This window comes from Photinus pyralis, unplaced genomic scaffold, assembly GCF_008802855.1.
Source record: "Photinus pyralis isolate 1611_PpyrPB1 unplaced genomic scaffold, Ppyr1.3 Ppyr1.4_LG8, whole genome shotgun sequence".
Lineage (NCBI taxonomy): Eukaryota > Metazoa > Arthropoda > Insecta > Coleoptera > Lampyridae > Photinus > Photinus pyralis.
The window spans coordinates 1,453,206-1,471,610 of record NW_022170819.1 but is presented as its reverse complement, the minus strand read 5'-3'; the positions used below and the strand labels follow the sequence as shown (position 1 = coordinate 1,471,610).

At 40.1% G+C, this 18,405-nt stretch overlaps 1 protein-coding gene and 1 long non-coding RNA gene across 6 annotated transcripts; one reads left to right on the top strand and one right to left on the bottom strand.

Moving 5' to 3' along the window:
* Positions 1-2,852: 2,852 nt before the first annotated feature.
* On the bottom strand, positions 2,853-17,675 carry LOC116177988 (carboxypeptidase D). Of its 5 annotated transcripts, none has more exons than XM_031497201.1 (9): positions 17,354-17,520; positions 8,601-9,038; positions 8,228-8,552; positions 7,891-8,027; positions 7,685-7,840; positions 7,461-7,637; positions 7,315-7,416; positions 3,274-3,401; positions 3,032-3,173 (listed from the first exon to the last, which is right to left on the bottom strand). In XM_031497201.1, exons 2-8 carry the CDS (start codon positions 9,030-9,032, stop codon positions 3,297-3,299), a joined length of 1,434 nt encoding a protein of 477 aa, XP_031353061.1. In that variant the 5' UTR covers positions 9,033-9,038; positions 17,354-17,520; the 3' UTR covers positions 3,032-3,173; positions 3,274-3,296. The 5 variants fall into 5 exon arrangements, with proteins under 5 accessions (XP_031353059.1, XP_031353058.1, XP_031353060.1 ...); XM_031497202.1 differs by having other exon boundaries at positions 7,324-7,416; XM_031497199.1 differs by lacking the exons at positions 3,274-3,401; positions 17,354-17,520 and adding an exon at positions 17,527-17,675 and having other exon boundaries at positions 2,853-3,173.
* LOC116177994 lies at positions 9,021-12,301 on the top strand. Its single transcript, XR_004146790.1, has 3 exons — positions 9,021-9,078; positions 9,139-9,256; positions 12,093-12,301. It is a non-coding gene; the product is annotated as an uncharacterized LOC116177994 (long non-coding RNA).
* Positions 17,676-18,405: the final 730 nt, after the last annotated feature.

The following is an 18,405-nucleotide window of genomic DNA, read 5'->3' as shown; positions in this document are numbered from 1 at the left end:
GTCAATGTTGAACGAAAAGACTTTAATCTTTCCTAGCGAGAGTATATATAATGTAAGAGACTTCGGAGTAATATTTTTCACAAATGGGAAAGGAGTGGGGTTGCTTTTAAATCAGTCTCCGTTATCGTTCAGATAATTTCTGTAAGTAAGGTTATACACTGCCTTTTTTGAGGCCCGAAAAAAAATTGTCTCAGATCGACCCGGAAGAAAAATTTTCTTATAGAATGTGGCCTGTAGAATCCATAATTTCAAACAGTTCCAAGATTGGGCTACTAGTTCAAAAGTTACGGCCCTTTGAATTTTCTTTCGAAATTGGTTTCTAGTCTATAACTTTTGATTGAGAAGTCTGATCGAAAAAGTACGAATTGTTTTGGATTCTACGCACCAAAATTAATAAGAAAAAGTGTTTTCCCGAGAAATTTTGGTGTAGTCGATTTTTGGTAAAAAAGGAAGGTTATACACTGCCTTTTTTTGAGGCCCGAAAAAAAAATTGTCTCAGATCGACTCGGAAAAAAATTTTCTTATAGAATGTGGCCTGTAGAATCCATAATTTCAAACAGTTCCAAGATTGGGCTACTAGTTCAAAAGTTACAGCCGTTTGAATTTTCTTTCGAAATTGGTTTCTAGTCTATAACTTTTGATTGAGAAGTCTGATCGAAAAAGTACGAATTGTTTTGGATTCTACGCACCAAAATTAATAAGAAAAAGTGTTTTCCCGAGAAATTTTGGTGCAGTCGATTTTTGGTAAAAAAGGAAGGTTATACACTGCCTTTTTTTGAGCCCGAAAAAAAAATTGTCTCAGATCGACCCGGAAAAAAATTTTCTTATAGAATGTGGCCTGTAGAATCCATAATTTCAAACAGTTCCAAGATTGGGCTACTAGTTCAAAAGTTACAGCCCTTTGAATTTTTTTTCGAAATTGGTTTCTAGTCTATAACTTTTGATTGAGAAGTCTGATCGAAAAAGTACGAATTGTTTTGGATTCTACGCACCAAAATTAATAAGAAAAAGTGTTTTCCCGAGAAATTTTGGTGCAGTCGATTTTTGGTAAAAAAGGAAGGTTATACACTGCCTTTTTTTGAGCGCCGAAAAAGAAATTGTTTTGGATTCTACGCACCAAAATTAATAAGAAAAATGTGGCCTGTAGAATCCATAATTTCAAAAAGTTCCAAGATTGGGCTACTAGTTCAAAAGTTACAGCCGTTTGTATTTTCTTTCGAAATTGGTTTCTAATCTATAACTTTTGATTCAGAAGTCTGATCGAAAAAGTACGAATTGTTTTGGATTCTACGCACCAAAATTAATAAGAAAAAGTGTTTTCCCGAGAAATTTTGGTGTAGTATATTTTTGGTAAAAAAGGAAGGTTATACACTGCCTTTTTTTGAGGCTCGGAAAAGAAATTGTCTCAGATCGACACGGAAGAAAAATTTTCTTATAGAATGTGGCCTGTAGAATCCATAATTTCAAACAGTTCCTTGATTGGGCTACTAGTTCAAAAGTTACAGCCATTTGAATTTTCTTTCGTAAATGGTTTCTAGTCTATAACTTTTGATTGAGAAGTCTGATCGAAAAAGTACGAATTGTTTTGGATTCTACGCACCAAAATTAATAAGAAAAAGTGTTTTCCCGAGAAATTTTGGTGCAGTCGATTTTTGGTAAAAAAGGAAGGTTATACACTGCCTTTTTTTGAGGCCCGAAAAAAAAATTGTCTCAGATCGACCGGAAAAAAATTTTCTTATAGAATGTGGCCTGTAGAATCCATAATTTCAAACAGTTCCAAGATTGGGCTACTAGTTCAAAAGTTACAGCCCTTTGAATTTTCTTTCGAAATTGGTTTCTAGTCTATAACTTTTGATTGAGAAGTCTGATCGAAAAAGTACGAATTGTTTTGGATTCTACGCACCAAAATTAATAAGAAAAAGTGTTTTCCCGAGAAATTTTGGTGTAGTCGATTTTTGGTAAAAAAGGAAGGTTATACACTGCCTTTTTTTGAGCCCCGAAAAAAAAATTGTCTCAGATCGACCCGGAAAAAACATTTTCTTATAGAATGTGGCCTGTAGAATCCATAATTTCAAACAGTTCCAAGATTGGGCTACTAGTTCAAAAGTTACAGCCGTTTGAATTTTCTTTCGAAATTGGTTTCTAGTCTATAACTTTTGATTGAGAAGTCTGATCGAAAAAGTACGAATTGTTTTGGATTCTACGCACCAAAATTAATAAGAAAAAGTGTTTCCCAGGAAATTTTGGTGCAGTCGATTTTTGGTAAAAAAGGAAGGTTATACACTGCCTTTTTTTGAGGCCCGAAAAAAAAATTGTCTCAGATCGACCCGGAAAAAAATTTTCTTATAGACTGTGGCCTGTAGAATCCATAATTTCAAACAGTTCCAAGGTTGGGCTACTAGTTCAAAAGTTACAGCCCTTTGAATTTTCTCTCGAAATTAGTTTCTACTCTATAACTTATGATTGGGAAGTTAAGTATTCAAATACCTTGCGAAGTATTCGAATACTAAATATTTGTGAAAGTATTTGAGTTACAAATACAAATACTGCTTCCATAAAAGTATTTAATTACAAAGTATTTGAATACTTTACTTTAAAGGATTTGAATACTAAAAAGTATTTACAAAATCGAATACTACCCAGCTCTGGTTACACACCAGCGTTATAGGGCTCTCCATTACAATGTAGGAAATTTTATTACCAGAACCCAGGTAACAATCTTAGGAATTTTATAGGAAGATTATGTAGAAGCGGCCTTAGGAGATATTTCACATAGGAAAGGAGAACTACTTACAGGGTGTTCAGAATGAATATAATCAAAAATTAAATAGAGGACATATTGAATAACTGCAAAGTAAATAAATAACTTTATTTTCACAATTTTTTTTTCTACAGGCTTGAGGCTCGCGTAGCCCATCAATAAATTAAAATTTCATAAATGCATTTGTATATTATGTAGAGATCATTTCCTTCGGACTATACGCAACGGGCTATTGAAACTAAAACTGGTTTTGTTATTATCCAAATATGTTTCCAAAGAGGTTGTTGAAACCGCTCGAAATCGACGAAATTATTCCATTTGCCTCTTTCGGATGGTGCGGTGATTGGTGCTGTGGTCCGTGTTGTTGAAAGTGCGGCGGTGGATGTGGACGGTAATAAGCGCCATCTTTACGCTAGAAATAGAGACAGTAGGATACATTGCGACGACGCGATGCGGTTAGATAATTAATGGGATGGAGGCTCTAAACAAGCAAGCGAAAGAAGAGTACTTACAATAGGAGGTAATTTGCTACAGATTAGTCTTGTGGGAAAGTTATGTCAACGTCGGAGGGTGGCGGAGGTACCGGCGCTATCATACTTTTTGAGGGAGAAGTCACAGGTTTTGGATACATGACGCCGTACTGAAAAAGAGCACACCGAGACCAATATATTACACTATTTACATTGTTAGTATGTTATTTGAGTTTATCGTAAACGCTTTGAACATGTTTTTATTTTTACCCACGTAGGGGCCGGCGCACTGCATGTCGTAAGAGGCGACTAATAAATGCAATTTTATGTGTTGCATGACCCGTGCCCGCACAGACACCTGAATGATCGTAAAGTGACCGTGCCGATAACGGTGTCCCTCGGATACAAGGCGAACTCTGAATGATGGCACCTTTTCTTCGGGAAGGGGCTGACAGCCAAGCCCTGGGGCAGGCAACTGTGTCCAGGTGAGAGTGTATCTCCACTCCTCGTGGGAATTGTATGGACCATAATCCCCCTTTGTGGGGTGCTCGTCAGGTGGAACAACAAGCCGGGCCCCCATCGGTAATAGGGCAGGCATTTTCCGTGCGACTCGAAAGGGGCTTCACCTACCAGGCTGAGGGTACAGTCGAAATTTTTTATTTGGTGGGCGCCCTCTTGTGGTTGGCTGTGAAGCAAACGCACACCATGTTGTGTGGACCAGTACGGACACGAACTCGAAGAGCGACCACCTTCAGGAGTAGGTACTTGGAAACAACTGATTGGAACGATTTAAATTAGGGAGCAGCCCTTACTCTCGGCACAGCGCGGGGGAAGGAGGTTGTCCTTGTAGCCTGTAGGACTGGGCTATGTGGCAAAACGGTGAGAGCCACCTTTGCTCTGTCGGAAAGCAGAGCAGGCGGAAGAGGGGGCTGCATTAGTAAACAGCGTCATATTAGAACAGCTGTAACCTCCGGACCTTTCGAAGAACGAAGAGAACACCTTGGTGGAACACAGGCCTTGAAAAGGTTCCTAAGAAGGTTCGCAGGCTTTTTAAGCCCTCAGACTGGGAAGATCTTAAGACCGCTTAGCCAGGTGTAAACGAAGACCTTCTGTGGTAACATGGAGGGTCTTCCTGAAGTTCAAAAACTTCGTAAGATCCGCGCCATGCTTGGGAGCAGTCAATATATTCTCAATCGGCTCGTCGGTTACGGTAGGATGTCCGCAGAGTAGAGTGTTGTCTTCACTGCTGTGGTGCCTGGTGCTAGACGGGCTCCTCCATAGCCATAGCCTCTTCGTTAATCCGGAGTGCTAAGGTCTTCTTCGGGAACGAGCCTATCATCCTATCCATTATTGAGAGTAGGTAACGGGCTCAGAACCCAGTTGCCAAAGAAAGGGGTTAGGAACAATGGACCTTTGGTGTGCCTAAGTGCAGTCTGGTCGGGCTCCCATTATAAATAGAATAGAATAGAAATATCAGGAGTCGAGAAAGAAGCCAAGGTAGTCGGAGAAATCGAAGTAGCTGTTGAAGTACTAAAAAGAGACGGAGGGAGGGAGGAAAGTGGAAGAAGGCGGCGGAACTGAAGAGACCCAGGAAGCGAAGGCAGACTAAAGATCGGAAGAAGTCGAAAAATCAGAGGAATTAACAGAGTGTTGACTATTGAACCTGGAGAGCCCAAATATAATGAACAAGCCGAGGAAGAACACCAAAGGTCTTCTGACTTGGAGCCCAGCGAACCGATAAAAATGACGAAACCGCAAAATGGACGTGGAATACTCAATTGAAGAAGACAAGAATGCCCCCAGTCACTGAAAAGAGAAGGATGCCGAAGAAGCAGAAAAAGACAAAAAAACAAGGGAGGGAGAAACCTAAGGAGCCGAGAAAGTCAAGGAAGCAAAAAATTCCAAAAGGCTACGATCAGGTAGTATAGTACTCTGTCCTCCGTTAGAGGAATATTGGGGAGATCTAGTGAAGTGAACGATACTCGAGATGTTAAAGAGGCAGCTATCCGAAGAGAAGCCTTTTGCTGTTCTTTCAGAAGGATATTTTGTTTGGAAGGTTTGCTTTGAAGACTTACACATGTCCATGAACTTGGCAGGCCTACTCAGCAGACCATGGTTCTGCTTACTCATATCGTTAGTGTTCCGTTAGTGCACGTTAGTGCCGCTGAAGAAATCGTTAGTGCACAAAAGGAAAGTTACTATTTAAAAAAAAATATTTGTGGGCCTGCTAACTTCAGGCCAGCAGACCCATTTAAGAAAATCGATGCAATCTTTACACTAGTTAAACTAGCAGCGTTAGTGCTCGTTAGTGCCGGCAATATAAACGTTAAGTGTAACAGCTCAAAACGTTGTAAAAAGGGGTCTGCTAACTTCATGCAGCAGACCCACATTTGTCAAATTGGCCCTGTCCTAATGCAAATTTGAAGCAGCTCGTTAATGCTTCACATGCGAACGTTAGTGCTGCAAGGGATCCGCGTTAAAAAGGTACCAAACCACCTCAAAATTAAACGTGGCTTATTGGGACCTGCCCACTTCACGCCGGTAGACCAACAAACGAAATCCGTTTGATTTGCTACTTTAATCGATCTATCACTATTAGTGATTGTTAGTGTCGCAAAAAAAAGTTAGTGCTCAAAGCGCAAGAGCTCAAGCGTGAAATTATGGGTTTGCTAAATTCATGCAGCAAGCCCACATTTATTAAAGTGGCCCTGCTTTAATGCGAATCTAAAGTTAGTGCTCGTTAGGACTTCACTTGTAAACGTCAGAAATAGAAACCAGAGCTAATAAAGACATCACTAATTTAATCGTTATATAGTTATTCACAAAGCAAACTCATATTTTCACATCTTGAGCTGTTGCGCTTTGAGCACTAACGCTTTTTCTTGCGACACTAACGAACACTAATACTGATTGATCGATTAAAGTAGAAAACCAAACGGATTTCGTTTGTTGGTATACCGGCGTGAAGTTGGCAGGTCCCAATAAGCCACGTTTAATTTTGAGGTGGTTTGGTGAGGATCCCTTCCGGCACTAACGTTCGCATGTGAAGCACTAATGAGCACTAACGAGCTGCTTCAAATTCGCATTAGGACAGGGCCAATTTAACAAATGTGGGTCTGCTGCATGAAGTTAGCAGACCCCTTTTTTCAACGTGTTGAGCTGTTACACTTTGAGCACTAACGTTTATATTGGCGGCACTAACGAGCACGAACGCTGCCAGTTTAACTAGTGCAAAGATTGCATCGATTTTCTCAAATGGGTCTGCTGGCATGAAGTTAGCAGGCCCACAAATATTTTTTAAAAATAGTAAGTTTCCTTTTGTGCACTAACGATTTCTTCAGCGGCACTAACGGAACACTAACGATATGAGTAAGCAGAACCATGGTCTGCTGTAGTAGGCCTGCCAAGTTCATGGACACTTTTGGCCAAAAAAGACAAAGCAGTCAAGGAATTCCCAAAAATTTAAGAAAAAAAGGTAAAACTAAAGGGTTCCAAGAGAGGTCAAAGAAGCCAAAATAATCAACGTAGACGGAAGACGAAGAATTGTGAACCTGAAGTCGCCATGAATGATGAATAAACCGAAAAATAACACGAAAAGAAGGAGATCGGGGAAAAGACACTGAAGTCGAGGTCTTTGGTGAAGTAGTCGAAGATGGTTCAAATAGTGAAATATGTTTGACAGTAAAGGATATCGAAGAAGCTGGAGAAGTCGACGCAACGGAAGAGGCCGAATAAGGAGAGGAAGTGGTGGCCCCGAGAAAGTTGAGCAAGGAAGCTGAGGGTGACGGAAAGTGGTACCTAGTCAAAATGCCGGAATGATGTTGAAGAAGCCAGCGAAGTAGAAGGAGGCGAGAAAATCGAGGAAACTGACAAGTTCCAAAGAGCTAGAGGCCTAGAAGAATCAGAAGCGGTTTGAAACTCCTGCTATTCATCAACGCTATCCCCCACCACTGCCATCTGGATCCACACATCCTGTAATTTTTGGAGGTTTCTTTTGTGCAAATATACAGGTAGAAGTGCATGGTTTAGTATTTTAAACCGGTTAAACCACTTAGATCTCCAGATATAAACGTTTCAACTTACAAGACTTACCTTAGCCGGGTATAAAGTAACATTTAATAATGTCGGATGATCATTCACAACCATAAACTCAATTTCTCGCGGCACGAATCCATCAGCATACACCTGGAGATAAAGTTATTCCAGAATCGGCAACGCCGTCCACTTACTTCCAGCTTGTACATTCCCGGCAGAAGAATTCGCCAAAACTCACCGTAGCGTGTCGTCTGAAAACCGATATCGCGCGCCTTGATCTTCAACGATACCTTCTCGATGGGACTGCCTCCCTCGTCCATTACAAAACCGTGAACTCCCCTATGAGCTTCCGATAGGAATTTGATTAACGACTGAAAAGCGCAACTCTAAGACTTCAGCCGCGCAACGGTCCACCTACCATTTTGTTGTCCTCCCAGTAGCGGGGGATCTCTTGAGCTGGTGGGTATTTACAACATGACACCTCCAAGGTGACCTCCATGCAACCGTACCAGACGTAGTTGAAGTCTTGCATGCCTCCGGTCAGGGGGTACCACGCCGCTCCGTTGGTGATACCCTAAACCAGGTGCTTTTGAAAGTATTACTAGCCGAAGGTGGAGGACTCACTTGCTTGAATCCTGGCGTGGAAGACTTACACGCGACACCTCTACTCATTTTGGCATGGTTAGTCGCGTAAATTAAGGCTAGGTGTTTGAAAACGTCGTCGTCCGGTGTTAGAGATGGCGCTGCATAGTTCTGGAACACTGCAACAGGTAATTGGTTAATAAAACTACCCGCCCTTTAAACGTGTACGATCCGCAGGCACTTACAGGAGCACAACGCCGATGATCTGCATATTCCTTGCAGCATAAACAACTAAGATACAGTGGTGGAATAATCAACAGTGAATTTCTCGAAGGCCAAAATTCATTGTTGACTTTTGGAAATTGCCGAGAACACTTACGCGAGTTTGGTGTGTTGTCAAACGGATAGCTCGCGACCAGAGCGCCACCGTGCAGACTTCCGGACAGGACGAATTGAATTTTCGAAATCCATTCCTTAACCGCGTCGGTTTCGGGCTGGGTGCGCTTGTTGTTCTGCTTGAAGTAGTCGGGGAAATTGCGGTTCAAATCGAAACCTCGCGCGTTGTACCTCCCCTGTCCACCATCGCAGGTACCCTCTTTCGCCACCTCGAATCCGTCGGGATTCATCGAGGGTAAGATGTGAATGCGGGTGTTGTCCAACAGCCATCTAATGTAAGGGTCGCTGGAGTAGCTCATGACCAAGTGCTGCAAAACAAACTTAAGCTTCACCTCGGGGCTCTATCCGCCACTCACGTGAATTAAGTGCAACATCAACTCGCGGCTGATCGCCTCGTTGCCGTGCATATTGGCGACGTACTTCACGTCTGGTTTGCCGATCATGTGCTCGTACGGTGACGCCGAAACCACCATGACCCATAGATCTCTGCCCTGTACGGATTTTCCAATGGAGTACAGAGCGGTGAGGGTTGGAAATCTGGACGTCGTCGCCCGCAGGAATTTCGTCATCTGCTCGTAATTGTGATATTGGAAGCCTATGGTGTAGGGTTCATTTGGAATCTCGACGTTGTAATTCTGTATGGCACTCGATTGGTAGTTGCGAGGCTCGGACGTTTTGTTGGTGTAGTAGATTGGAGATAGTTGTTCCACGTTCGGACCGAGACTGGGCGAGGAATCGAGTCCGATTGATAGAGATACGTGTAGGAAGATTAAAAGTATTGTCCTCATCTTGAGCTGTAAATAATTGTACAAAATTACTCTGTGGACTTCATCTGTACGTATTATTATTCTCTAATTTTGAACTGCATTATATTTTATCTTTTCGGTATTCAAGAAATGGTTCCATAGACTCAAGGGATGCAAGGGGTGATTCAGGAGATTTGGTTGCTTCAGGTGGTTCAGTAGATTCACTAGAATCTGGAGGTTCCAGAGATTAAATACACTAGGAGCTCGTAAGTATAGAATACTTCTCAGGAAGCCTAGGTTTTGTAGCCTTTTGTGAAAAAATACCACAAAAGTCCTTAGGACTGATTGCTCTGAGGGAGAACGTAGCACCGGGGTGGTCTGAGGGTATGAAATACTCCCCAGTATTACCAGAACATTATCATGAATGTCAGGGACCATAAAAAGTAACACTAGGAGCTCTTGAAGTATAGAATACTTGCCAGGAAACCAAGGTTTCGTAGTCTTTTGTGAAAAAATACCACAAAAGTCCTTAGGGCTGAATGTTTTGGGGGAGAACGTAGCACCGGGGTGGTCTGAGGGTATGAAATACTCCCCATATTACCAAAATATAATCATGAATGTCAGGGACCATAAAAAGTAACACTAGGAGCTCTTGAAGTATAGAATACTTGCCAGGAAACCAAGGTTTTGTAGTCTTTTGTGAAAAAATACCACAAAAGTCCTTAGGGCTGAATGTTCCGGGGAGAACGTAGCACCGGGGTGGTCTGAGGGTATGAAATACTCCCCATATTACCAAAATATAATCATGAATGTCAGGGACCATAAAAAGTAACACTAGGAGCTCTTGAAGTATAGAATACTTGCCAAGAAACCAAGGTTTTGTAGTCTTTTGTGAAAAAATACCACAAAAGTCCTTAGGGCTGAATGTTTTGGGGGAGAACGTAGCACCGGGGTGGTCTGAGGGTATGAAATACTCCCCAGTATTACCAGAACATTATCATGAATGTCAGGGACCATAAAAAGTAACACTAGGAGCTCTTGAAGTATAGAATACTTGCCAAGAAACGAAGGTTTTGTAGTCTTTTGTGAAAAAATACCATAAAAGTCCTTAGGGCTGAATGTTTTGGGGGAGAACGTAGCACCGGGGTGGTCTGAGGGTATGAAATACTCCCCAGTATTACCAAAATATAATCATGAATGTCAGGGACCATAAAAAGTAACACTAGGAGCTCTTGAAGTATAGAATACTTGCCAAGAAACCAAGGTTTTGTAGTCTTTTGTGAAAAAATACGACAAAAGTCCTTAGGGCTGAATGTTCCGAGGGAGAACGTAGCACCGGGGTGGTCTGAGTGTATGAAATACTCCCCAGAATTACCAAAATATAATCATGAATGTCAGGGACCATAAGAAGGAACACTAGGAGCTCTTGAAGTATAGAATACTTGCCAGGAAACCAAGTTTTTGTAGTCTTTTGTGAAAAAATACCACAAAACTCCTTAGGGCTGAATGTTCTGGGGGAGAACGTAGCACCGGGGTGGTCTGAGGGTATGAAATACTCCCCAGTATTACCAGAACATTATCATGAATGTCAGGGACCATAAAAAGTAACACTAGGAGCTCTTGAAGTATAGAATACTTGCCAAGAAACCAAGGTTTTGTAGTTTTTTGTGAAAAAATACCATAAAAGTCCTTAGGGCTGAATGTTTTGAGGGAGAACGTAGCACCGGGGTGGTCTGAGGGTATGAAATACTCCCCGGAATTACCAAAATATAACCATGAATGTCAGGGACCACAAAAAGTAACACTAGAAGGTCTTGAAGTGTAGAATACTTGCCAGGAAACCAAGCTTTTGTAGTCTTTTGCGAAAAAATACCACAAAAGTCCTTAGGGCTGAATGTTCTGAGGGAGAACGTAGCACCGGGGTGGTCTGAGGGTATGAAATACTTCCCAGTATTACCAAAATATAATCGTGAATGTCAGGGACCATAAAAAGTAACACTAGGAGCTCTTGAAGTATAGAATACTTGCCAGGAAACCAAGGTTTCGTAGTCTTTTGTGAAAAAATACCACAAAAGTCCTTAGGGCTGAATGTTCCGGGGGAGAACGTAGCACCGGGGTGGTCTGAGGGTATGAAATACTCCCCATATTACCAGAACATTATCATGAATGTCATGGACCATAAAAAGTAACACTAGGAGCTCTTGAAGTGTAGAATACTTGCCAAGAAACCAAGGTTTTGTAGTCTTTTGTGAAAAAATACCACAAAAGTCCTTAGGGCTGAATGTTTTGGAGGGGAACGTAGCACTGGGGTGGTCTGAGGGTATGAAATACTCCCCAATATTACCAGAACATTATCATGAATGTCAGGGACCATAAAAAGTAACACTAGGAGCTCTTGAAGTGTAGAATACTTGCCAAGAAACCAAGGTTTCGTAGTCTTTTGTGAAAAAAACCACAAAAGTCCTTAGGGCTGAATGTTTTGAGGGAGAACGTAGCACCGGGGTGGTCTGAGGGTATGAAATACTCCCCAGAATTACCAAAACATTATCATGAATGTCAGGGACCATAAAAAGTAACACTAGGAGCTCTTGAAGTAAAGAATACTTGCTAGGAAACCAAGGTTTTATAGTCTTTTGTGAAAAAATACCACAAAATCATGAATGTCAGGGACCATAAAAAGTAACACTAGGAGCTCTTGAAGTATAGAATACTTGCCAGGAAACCAAGGTTTCGTAGTCTTTTGTGAAAAAAACCCACAAAAGTCCTTAGGGCTGAATGTTTTGAGGGAGAACGTAGCACCGGGGTGGTCTGAGGGTATGAAATACTCCCCAGAATTACCAAAACATTATCATGAATGTCAGGGACCATAAAAAGTAACACTAGGAGCTCTTGAAGTAAAGAATACTTGCTAGGAAACCAAGGTTTTATAGTCTTTTGTGAAAAAATACCACAAAAGTGCTTAGGGCTGAATGTTTTGAGGGAGAACATGGGGCGACGTCAGACAGACAAGCCCTAGGGAACGAAACAAGAATTTTCCTTCATCCAGATGCCCCCCCCCCCCGCTCATAAAACTTCTTTTTTTTAATGCAAGAATGGATACAGAGGTGACTGCATGTTCTCGCAAGCAAGGCTATTTGCTCTGGGGAAACGTGCCAGAATGCTGCCCTTATCATCATCGAAGAGGACCACGATGACGATCCACAAGACAACCCTGACTATTCAATCAATACTGTATCTATGGAGGACGACTACGACTATCCACCAATAGTGGAGGACTTACCTGTTGAAGAGTGCAGGCCATCAAAAACAAGGCGACGATTTTGAGTAAGTCTCCATCTTTTGATACATTTTACTGTTTTTTTTAATGATTGCATGTCTTATTTTTGGTACGCGATACTTTGAGAGAGCCACGAATGACCCATTATCAAAAATCAAATTTTAGAACACAAAATTACTGGAAGTCTATTTGGCGAGTATTGCAGCAAAATTCAGAGAACAAAATTAAGTCAAAAATAAAAACCTAAGTTAGGATTGCGGGGACCTCCACGGGGTTAGGGGCGGGTAAAGAAGTCTATGTAATCCTTAAACAACAAAAGACAAATAAAAATTCCGGTTTTTATTTTCTGCATCATTTAGGTACATGAGGTTGTACGGCATTTTTTTTCTTCTAATTTTTTTGGGCAGTCAGCCAGTTCTCGGGGAGTGTTTGGTTTCTTCGTGGACTCCTTCCAAATTGCTGACTGACGGAAGGGTGGTGTTCAAGTCAGATAATGGAACGTTCTTTTCCCAAAAGAAGAGATTAATCTGTTATCAGTCAAGTTGGAAAACTAGATGAGTTGATTATTTCAGGTTTCACTTAAATTTACCCAGAAAACATTCTATTGCCATTTTGGCCAGTGTGGAAGTACAAGTTCATTTAATCAAAAATCCATTTTGATCGTATAAAAAAGACGGTTCAGCGAACTTATCCACAAGAAGTTGTTGCATAAAATTGTCAATTGCAATTCCAGTTTAGAAATAAAACTTCAACCTTCATGGACTCATAACGGTACTGGGTACCCATGGTAGGTACCCGACCAACGACAATTAAAAAAATGTCCCAAGTGCAGTAAGTCAGTAGCGAACTGAAGGGAAAGTATGTGATTGTTTTACATCGTCATTATCATGTCAAATCCATGACCATGACGATTACTATTACATTGTCATTTAATTGTCGACACTTTCAATAGCTTTAGTAATCTATTGTTTGTCGCTATTTCCATAAGGTATACTAATCACGTTATTCAGTTTACCTCCACTACATCCTTGAGGTACCTACGACATAAAAGTAAAAACATTCCAGCGAAGTGTAACTGGGTATATGTTCCACATAATTAAAGAAAAACCGTTACGCGAGCGACCGGATTGAAGTGTCTTAAATTTTTCGATTTACAGTTTTAAAAGTGACAAGAATCAGGCGTGACCGACTTTTGAATATCACTTTTCGAAACGTGAAACATATTCTACATCCGGGCCCGAGCAAATGACTATCACGATATTTTTAATTATGAAATAATGCGAAAAAAAAACTACAATGAATGTAATTTCACACTCTCGTAACGCATGGCTAAGGATAATGAATGAATCGGGTCAATTACCTAGCCGCCCGTATGGCCTTAAATGCGATTTTTTTTGCCACCTGCATATCCGCTAGCAAACGAGAACGGAGATTTTCGCCATATTCAGTTACGCTCATTCATGATTGTGACCTCACGATCTCGTCATTACACCGGCATGTCCTAAATCGACGTTGGTTTATTAGTACATCAAGTTTGTTTCGACGTACGTATACGCAAAAGCCAGTTTTAAAATGAATTTTGATAACCTGCACTATTCCCGAACTGCTCCTACGTTACAGTACCCCCTACTTGAACCCGATAGGAAGTTTTCAAGGCACCACGTTCCGAAATCACTATAAGGAAAAGGAAGAGGAAGAGAATCAGAAAGCGATGAAGAGGGGTTAGAGGACGAGAAAGGAAAAATAGACGGAAACGAAATGAGAAAAAAGATGACGAGAAGGAGAAACAACGGTTGCACTTAAATCACAACAGACTAGAATACAAAAAGGCTTTTCAGAAGAAAAGTGCTTCTTAGAACCATCTTAGCGTCTTTTTTGGAACTTTTTTGGGAAGTATGAACACTGCTTCTGCTCGTTTTTGAAGACATTGGTAAAAAATTTCGACAATTTTTTAGAAATGAAGATTTTTGCGATTATTATAGTAAAGAAATCGAGATCCAATGGAGAATCCCAAAATGGCATGAAATTTGTATACTTGTGGTATTGGAGGAAATATAATCGAAGGTCTCGTATATTGGGGGGTAGATTTTTTTTAGCACGTATACAGGGTTGTTGGTGGCCTCTTTTAGTATAATCAATCAAATGCATAAAAACATTTGATGCGCTACTTAAAAAAACCACCCCTTGAAGTGGATGAGTGCCGAGTAATAGAAGATTTTTATAAAAATACGCGTAATTTACGAAACGATAGGGGTAGATTTTTTTCGCGCCTATACAGGGTTGTTGGATGACCCTTTTAGTGTAATATCAATGAAGTACATAAAAATATTTGATGCGCTACTACGAAAAATCACCCCTTGAAGTGGATGAGTGCCGAGTAAAGAAAATTTTTTATAAAAATACGCGCAATTTACGGAAGGATAGGGGTAGATTTTTTGAGCACCTATACAGGGTAGTTGGTGGACCCTTTTTCTATAATCAATCAAATACCTAAAAATATTTGATGCGCTACTACGAAAAACCACCCCTTGATGTGGATGAGTGCCTAGTAATGAAAGATTTTTATATAAAAACACGTAATTTACGAACAGATTGGGGTAGATTTTTTAGCACCTAAATAGGGTTGTTGGTGGACCCTTTTGGTATAATCAATCAAACGCATAAAAATATTTGGTGCGCTATTCAGAAAAACCACCCCTTGAACTGGATGAGTGCCAAGTAATGGAAGATTATTATAAAAATACGCGTAATTAACGAAAGGATAGGGGTAGATTTTTTTTAGTACCTATACAGGGTTGTTGGTGGGCCCTTTTAGTATAATCAATCAAATACATTAAACTATTTGATGCGCTACTTAAGAAAACCACCCCTTGAAGTGGATGAGTGCCTATAGTAATGGAAGATTTTTATAAAAATACGCGTAATTTTCAAAAGGATAGGGGTAGATTTTTTTTAGTACCTATACAGGGTTGTTGGTGGACCCTTTTAGTATATAATCAATCAAATACATAAAATATTTGATCCGCTACTTAAAGAAAACCACCCCTTGAAGTGGATGTGTGCCGAGTAAAGGATTTATTTTTATAAAATACACGTAATTTACGAACGAATAGGGGTAGGTTTTTTTGAGCATCTACACAGGGTTGTTGGTGGACCCTTTTAGTACAATCAGTCAAATAAATAACAATATCTGATGCGCTATTAAGAAAAACCACCCCTTGAAGTGGATGTGTGCCGAGTAAAGGATTTATTTTTATAAAATACACTTAATTTACGAACGAATAGGGGTAGGTTTTTTTGAGCATCTACACAGGGTTGTTGGTGGACCCTTTTAGTACAATCAGTCAAATAAATAAAAATATCTGATGCGCTATTAAGAAAAACCACTCCTTGAAGTGGATGTGTGTCGAGTAAAGGATGTCTTTCTATAAAATAGACGTAATTTACGAACGAATAGGGGTAGATTTTTTTGAGCATCTACACAGGGTTGTTGGTGGACCCTTTTAGTATAATCAATCAAATACATAAAAATATTTCATGCGCTACTTAAAAAAACCACCCCTTGAAGTGGATGAGTGCGGAGTAAAGGAAAATGTTTATAAAAATACACGTAATTTACGAACGGATAGGGGGAGATTTTTTTAGCATCTATACAGGGTTGTTGGTGGACCCTTTTTCTATAATCAATCAAATACATAAAAATATTTGATGCGCTACTTAAAAAAACCACCCCTTGAAGTGGATGAGTGCCGAGTAAAGGAAAATGTTTATAAAAATACACGTAATTTACGAACGGATAGGGGGAGATTTTTTTAGCATCTATACAGGGTTGTTGGTGGACCCTTTTTCTATAATCAATCAAATACATAAAAATATTTGATGCGCTACTTAAAAAAACAACCCCTTGAAGTGGATGAGTGCGGAGTAAAGGAAAATGTTTATAAAAATACGTGTAATTTACGAACGGATAGGGGTAGATCTTTTTTAGCACCTATACAGGGTTGTTGGTGGTCCCTTTTTCTATAATCAATCAAATACATAAAAATATTTGATGCGCTACTTAAAAAAACCACCCCTTGAAGTGGATGAGTGCCGAGTAAAGGAAAATGTTTATAAAAATACGTGTAATTTACGAACGGATAGGGGTAGATCTCTTTTAGCCCCTATACAGGGTTGTTGGCAGAGCATTTTAGTACAATCAAACAATTAAATAAAAATATTTGATGCGCTATTAAGAAAAACCACCCCTGGAGGTGGATGAGTGCCTAGTAATAGAAGATTTTTATAAAAATACGCGTAATTTACGAATGGATTTTAGCGAAATTTCGGCACCCACCGTCAGGGGTTGAGAAAACTAATAAAGGGGTTTTTGATTTGATTTGATTTAATTTGATTGGATAGTCAGGTTTACCAATAGCAGCGACTTTTATTTCTCTGCCATGTCGTTTATCCGTTTCCTCAACTAAATTAGTTTTGGATTAAGATTTAAAGTGATCGTTAAAACTGAGCAGAATTCATGTTCGTGACTAGGCTAATCAAGGACCAAAATGCAATAAGCAACTTCAAAAGTTTGTTAGGAGTGTTAGGAAACAAACCAAATAACGAAAAAAGTAGGGCGAAACTTTAGTTTTTTTGCGTTCGCGATTTTGGGATGAGAAGATTCTCAATTTTGTTTGTAAGAGATTTAAATGTCAAATGCCTGTCTAATCAAATAGAAATCTATAGGTACTAATTGTCGCTTGCAAATTTCTATTTATGCTACTTATGAGGCTTGTAATATGCATCTCTATTTGTTGGCGTATTCTATCAACATTTTACTTGGCAATTTAATTTAAATTAAATGGGGGAGTGCACGAAATTGAAATTTTACAGTGCGAATGGTCTGCGAAGTTAATTGAAACTACAAGTTGGAGCAGTTTTCAGGCTACGTATAGGAATTTCCGCGTATTTTCCTCGCGGAAATTCCGACAAATAGAAATTGTCATTCTAACTGGCGGAAGAGCATTTCCAGGCGTTTTAAAGAGGGATTCACCTAAATTTGATCCTTCACAAAAAGTGGGGTAAAACAACCAAAAATTTGGCTTACCTTCGAATTAGGTCTGATTTTTGCGATTTAACAAAACTATCGTTCATCACTGTGGTCACTTCCCTTAAAAAAAATTAATTCCGCAATTCTCGAGAGAGAAAAAAAAAACTGTAACGCGCGATTCCCCTGTCTCGCGAGGGTATCAATACGACCTTATGCAGAAGCTCTCTCACCTGGTGTACGACGCCTCTCTTTCACCTCACCTGCCGACCGTGAATCAGAAACGCGACGCCCCACTTGAAACTCTCGCGGGGCTCATCTTTCCACAAACGCAAAACTGGAGCACTCGAATTTCGCGTACGGAGCGAAACGGTTAAATTTTCTGACCCACCTTTTGCCTAAAAGAATATTTGGGCCGTAGAGAAATCGGAAGAAATTGCCGCGTCGCCTGACCCAGTTTTCGATTAACCTCGAACATGCCCTTTACCTGCCGAACGTACGTTGTAGGTACGTGGGAGGAAATCTCTCCAGGAAGACAAAACTAGTCGATAATTATAGACGTTGGTCACGTTTCGTATAGGTAAATAATTCGTTTTGCGAAATTAATAAACCTTGGCTTTGTGAATTTATTTGAATTTTGCGTCACTCAGTTTTCTGATGAAATTAACTGCGTAAAGCACTTAGCAAATTTTGAGTTTGGTGCCAGCGCAGATTTGGATCGTTACAGTTATCATCCCCTAAAATTTCACCTTTCACAGATTCCTGCAGGTCATAAATTATACACCTGAAACTCATATTTGGCATAATGCAAGAGTTGACATAATAGCGACATTGAGGAACCAGGAAGACTACCAGTAGCATAAGTAATGATCCATAGTAAAAATAGTTCAAAATGGAATAGAAGAACCCTTATCACCCTACCACTTACACCCTTTCCACTTTCCGTGGACAATTTTTTTACATACACAAAATTGAAAAGTAATAAAACAACCTCAATAATCGAAATATAAAATTCAATTCTCTTACGCCATAGCTAATGCGTTTTGAAATGCTGCTCGCTCAAATTTAATGCGTAATTAACGACGTTGATATCTGTTTTGTCTAATTAAATT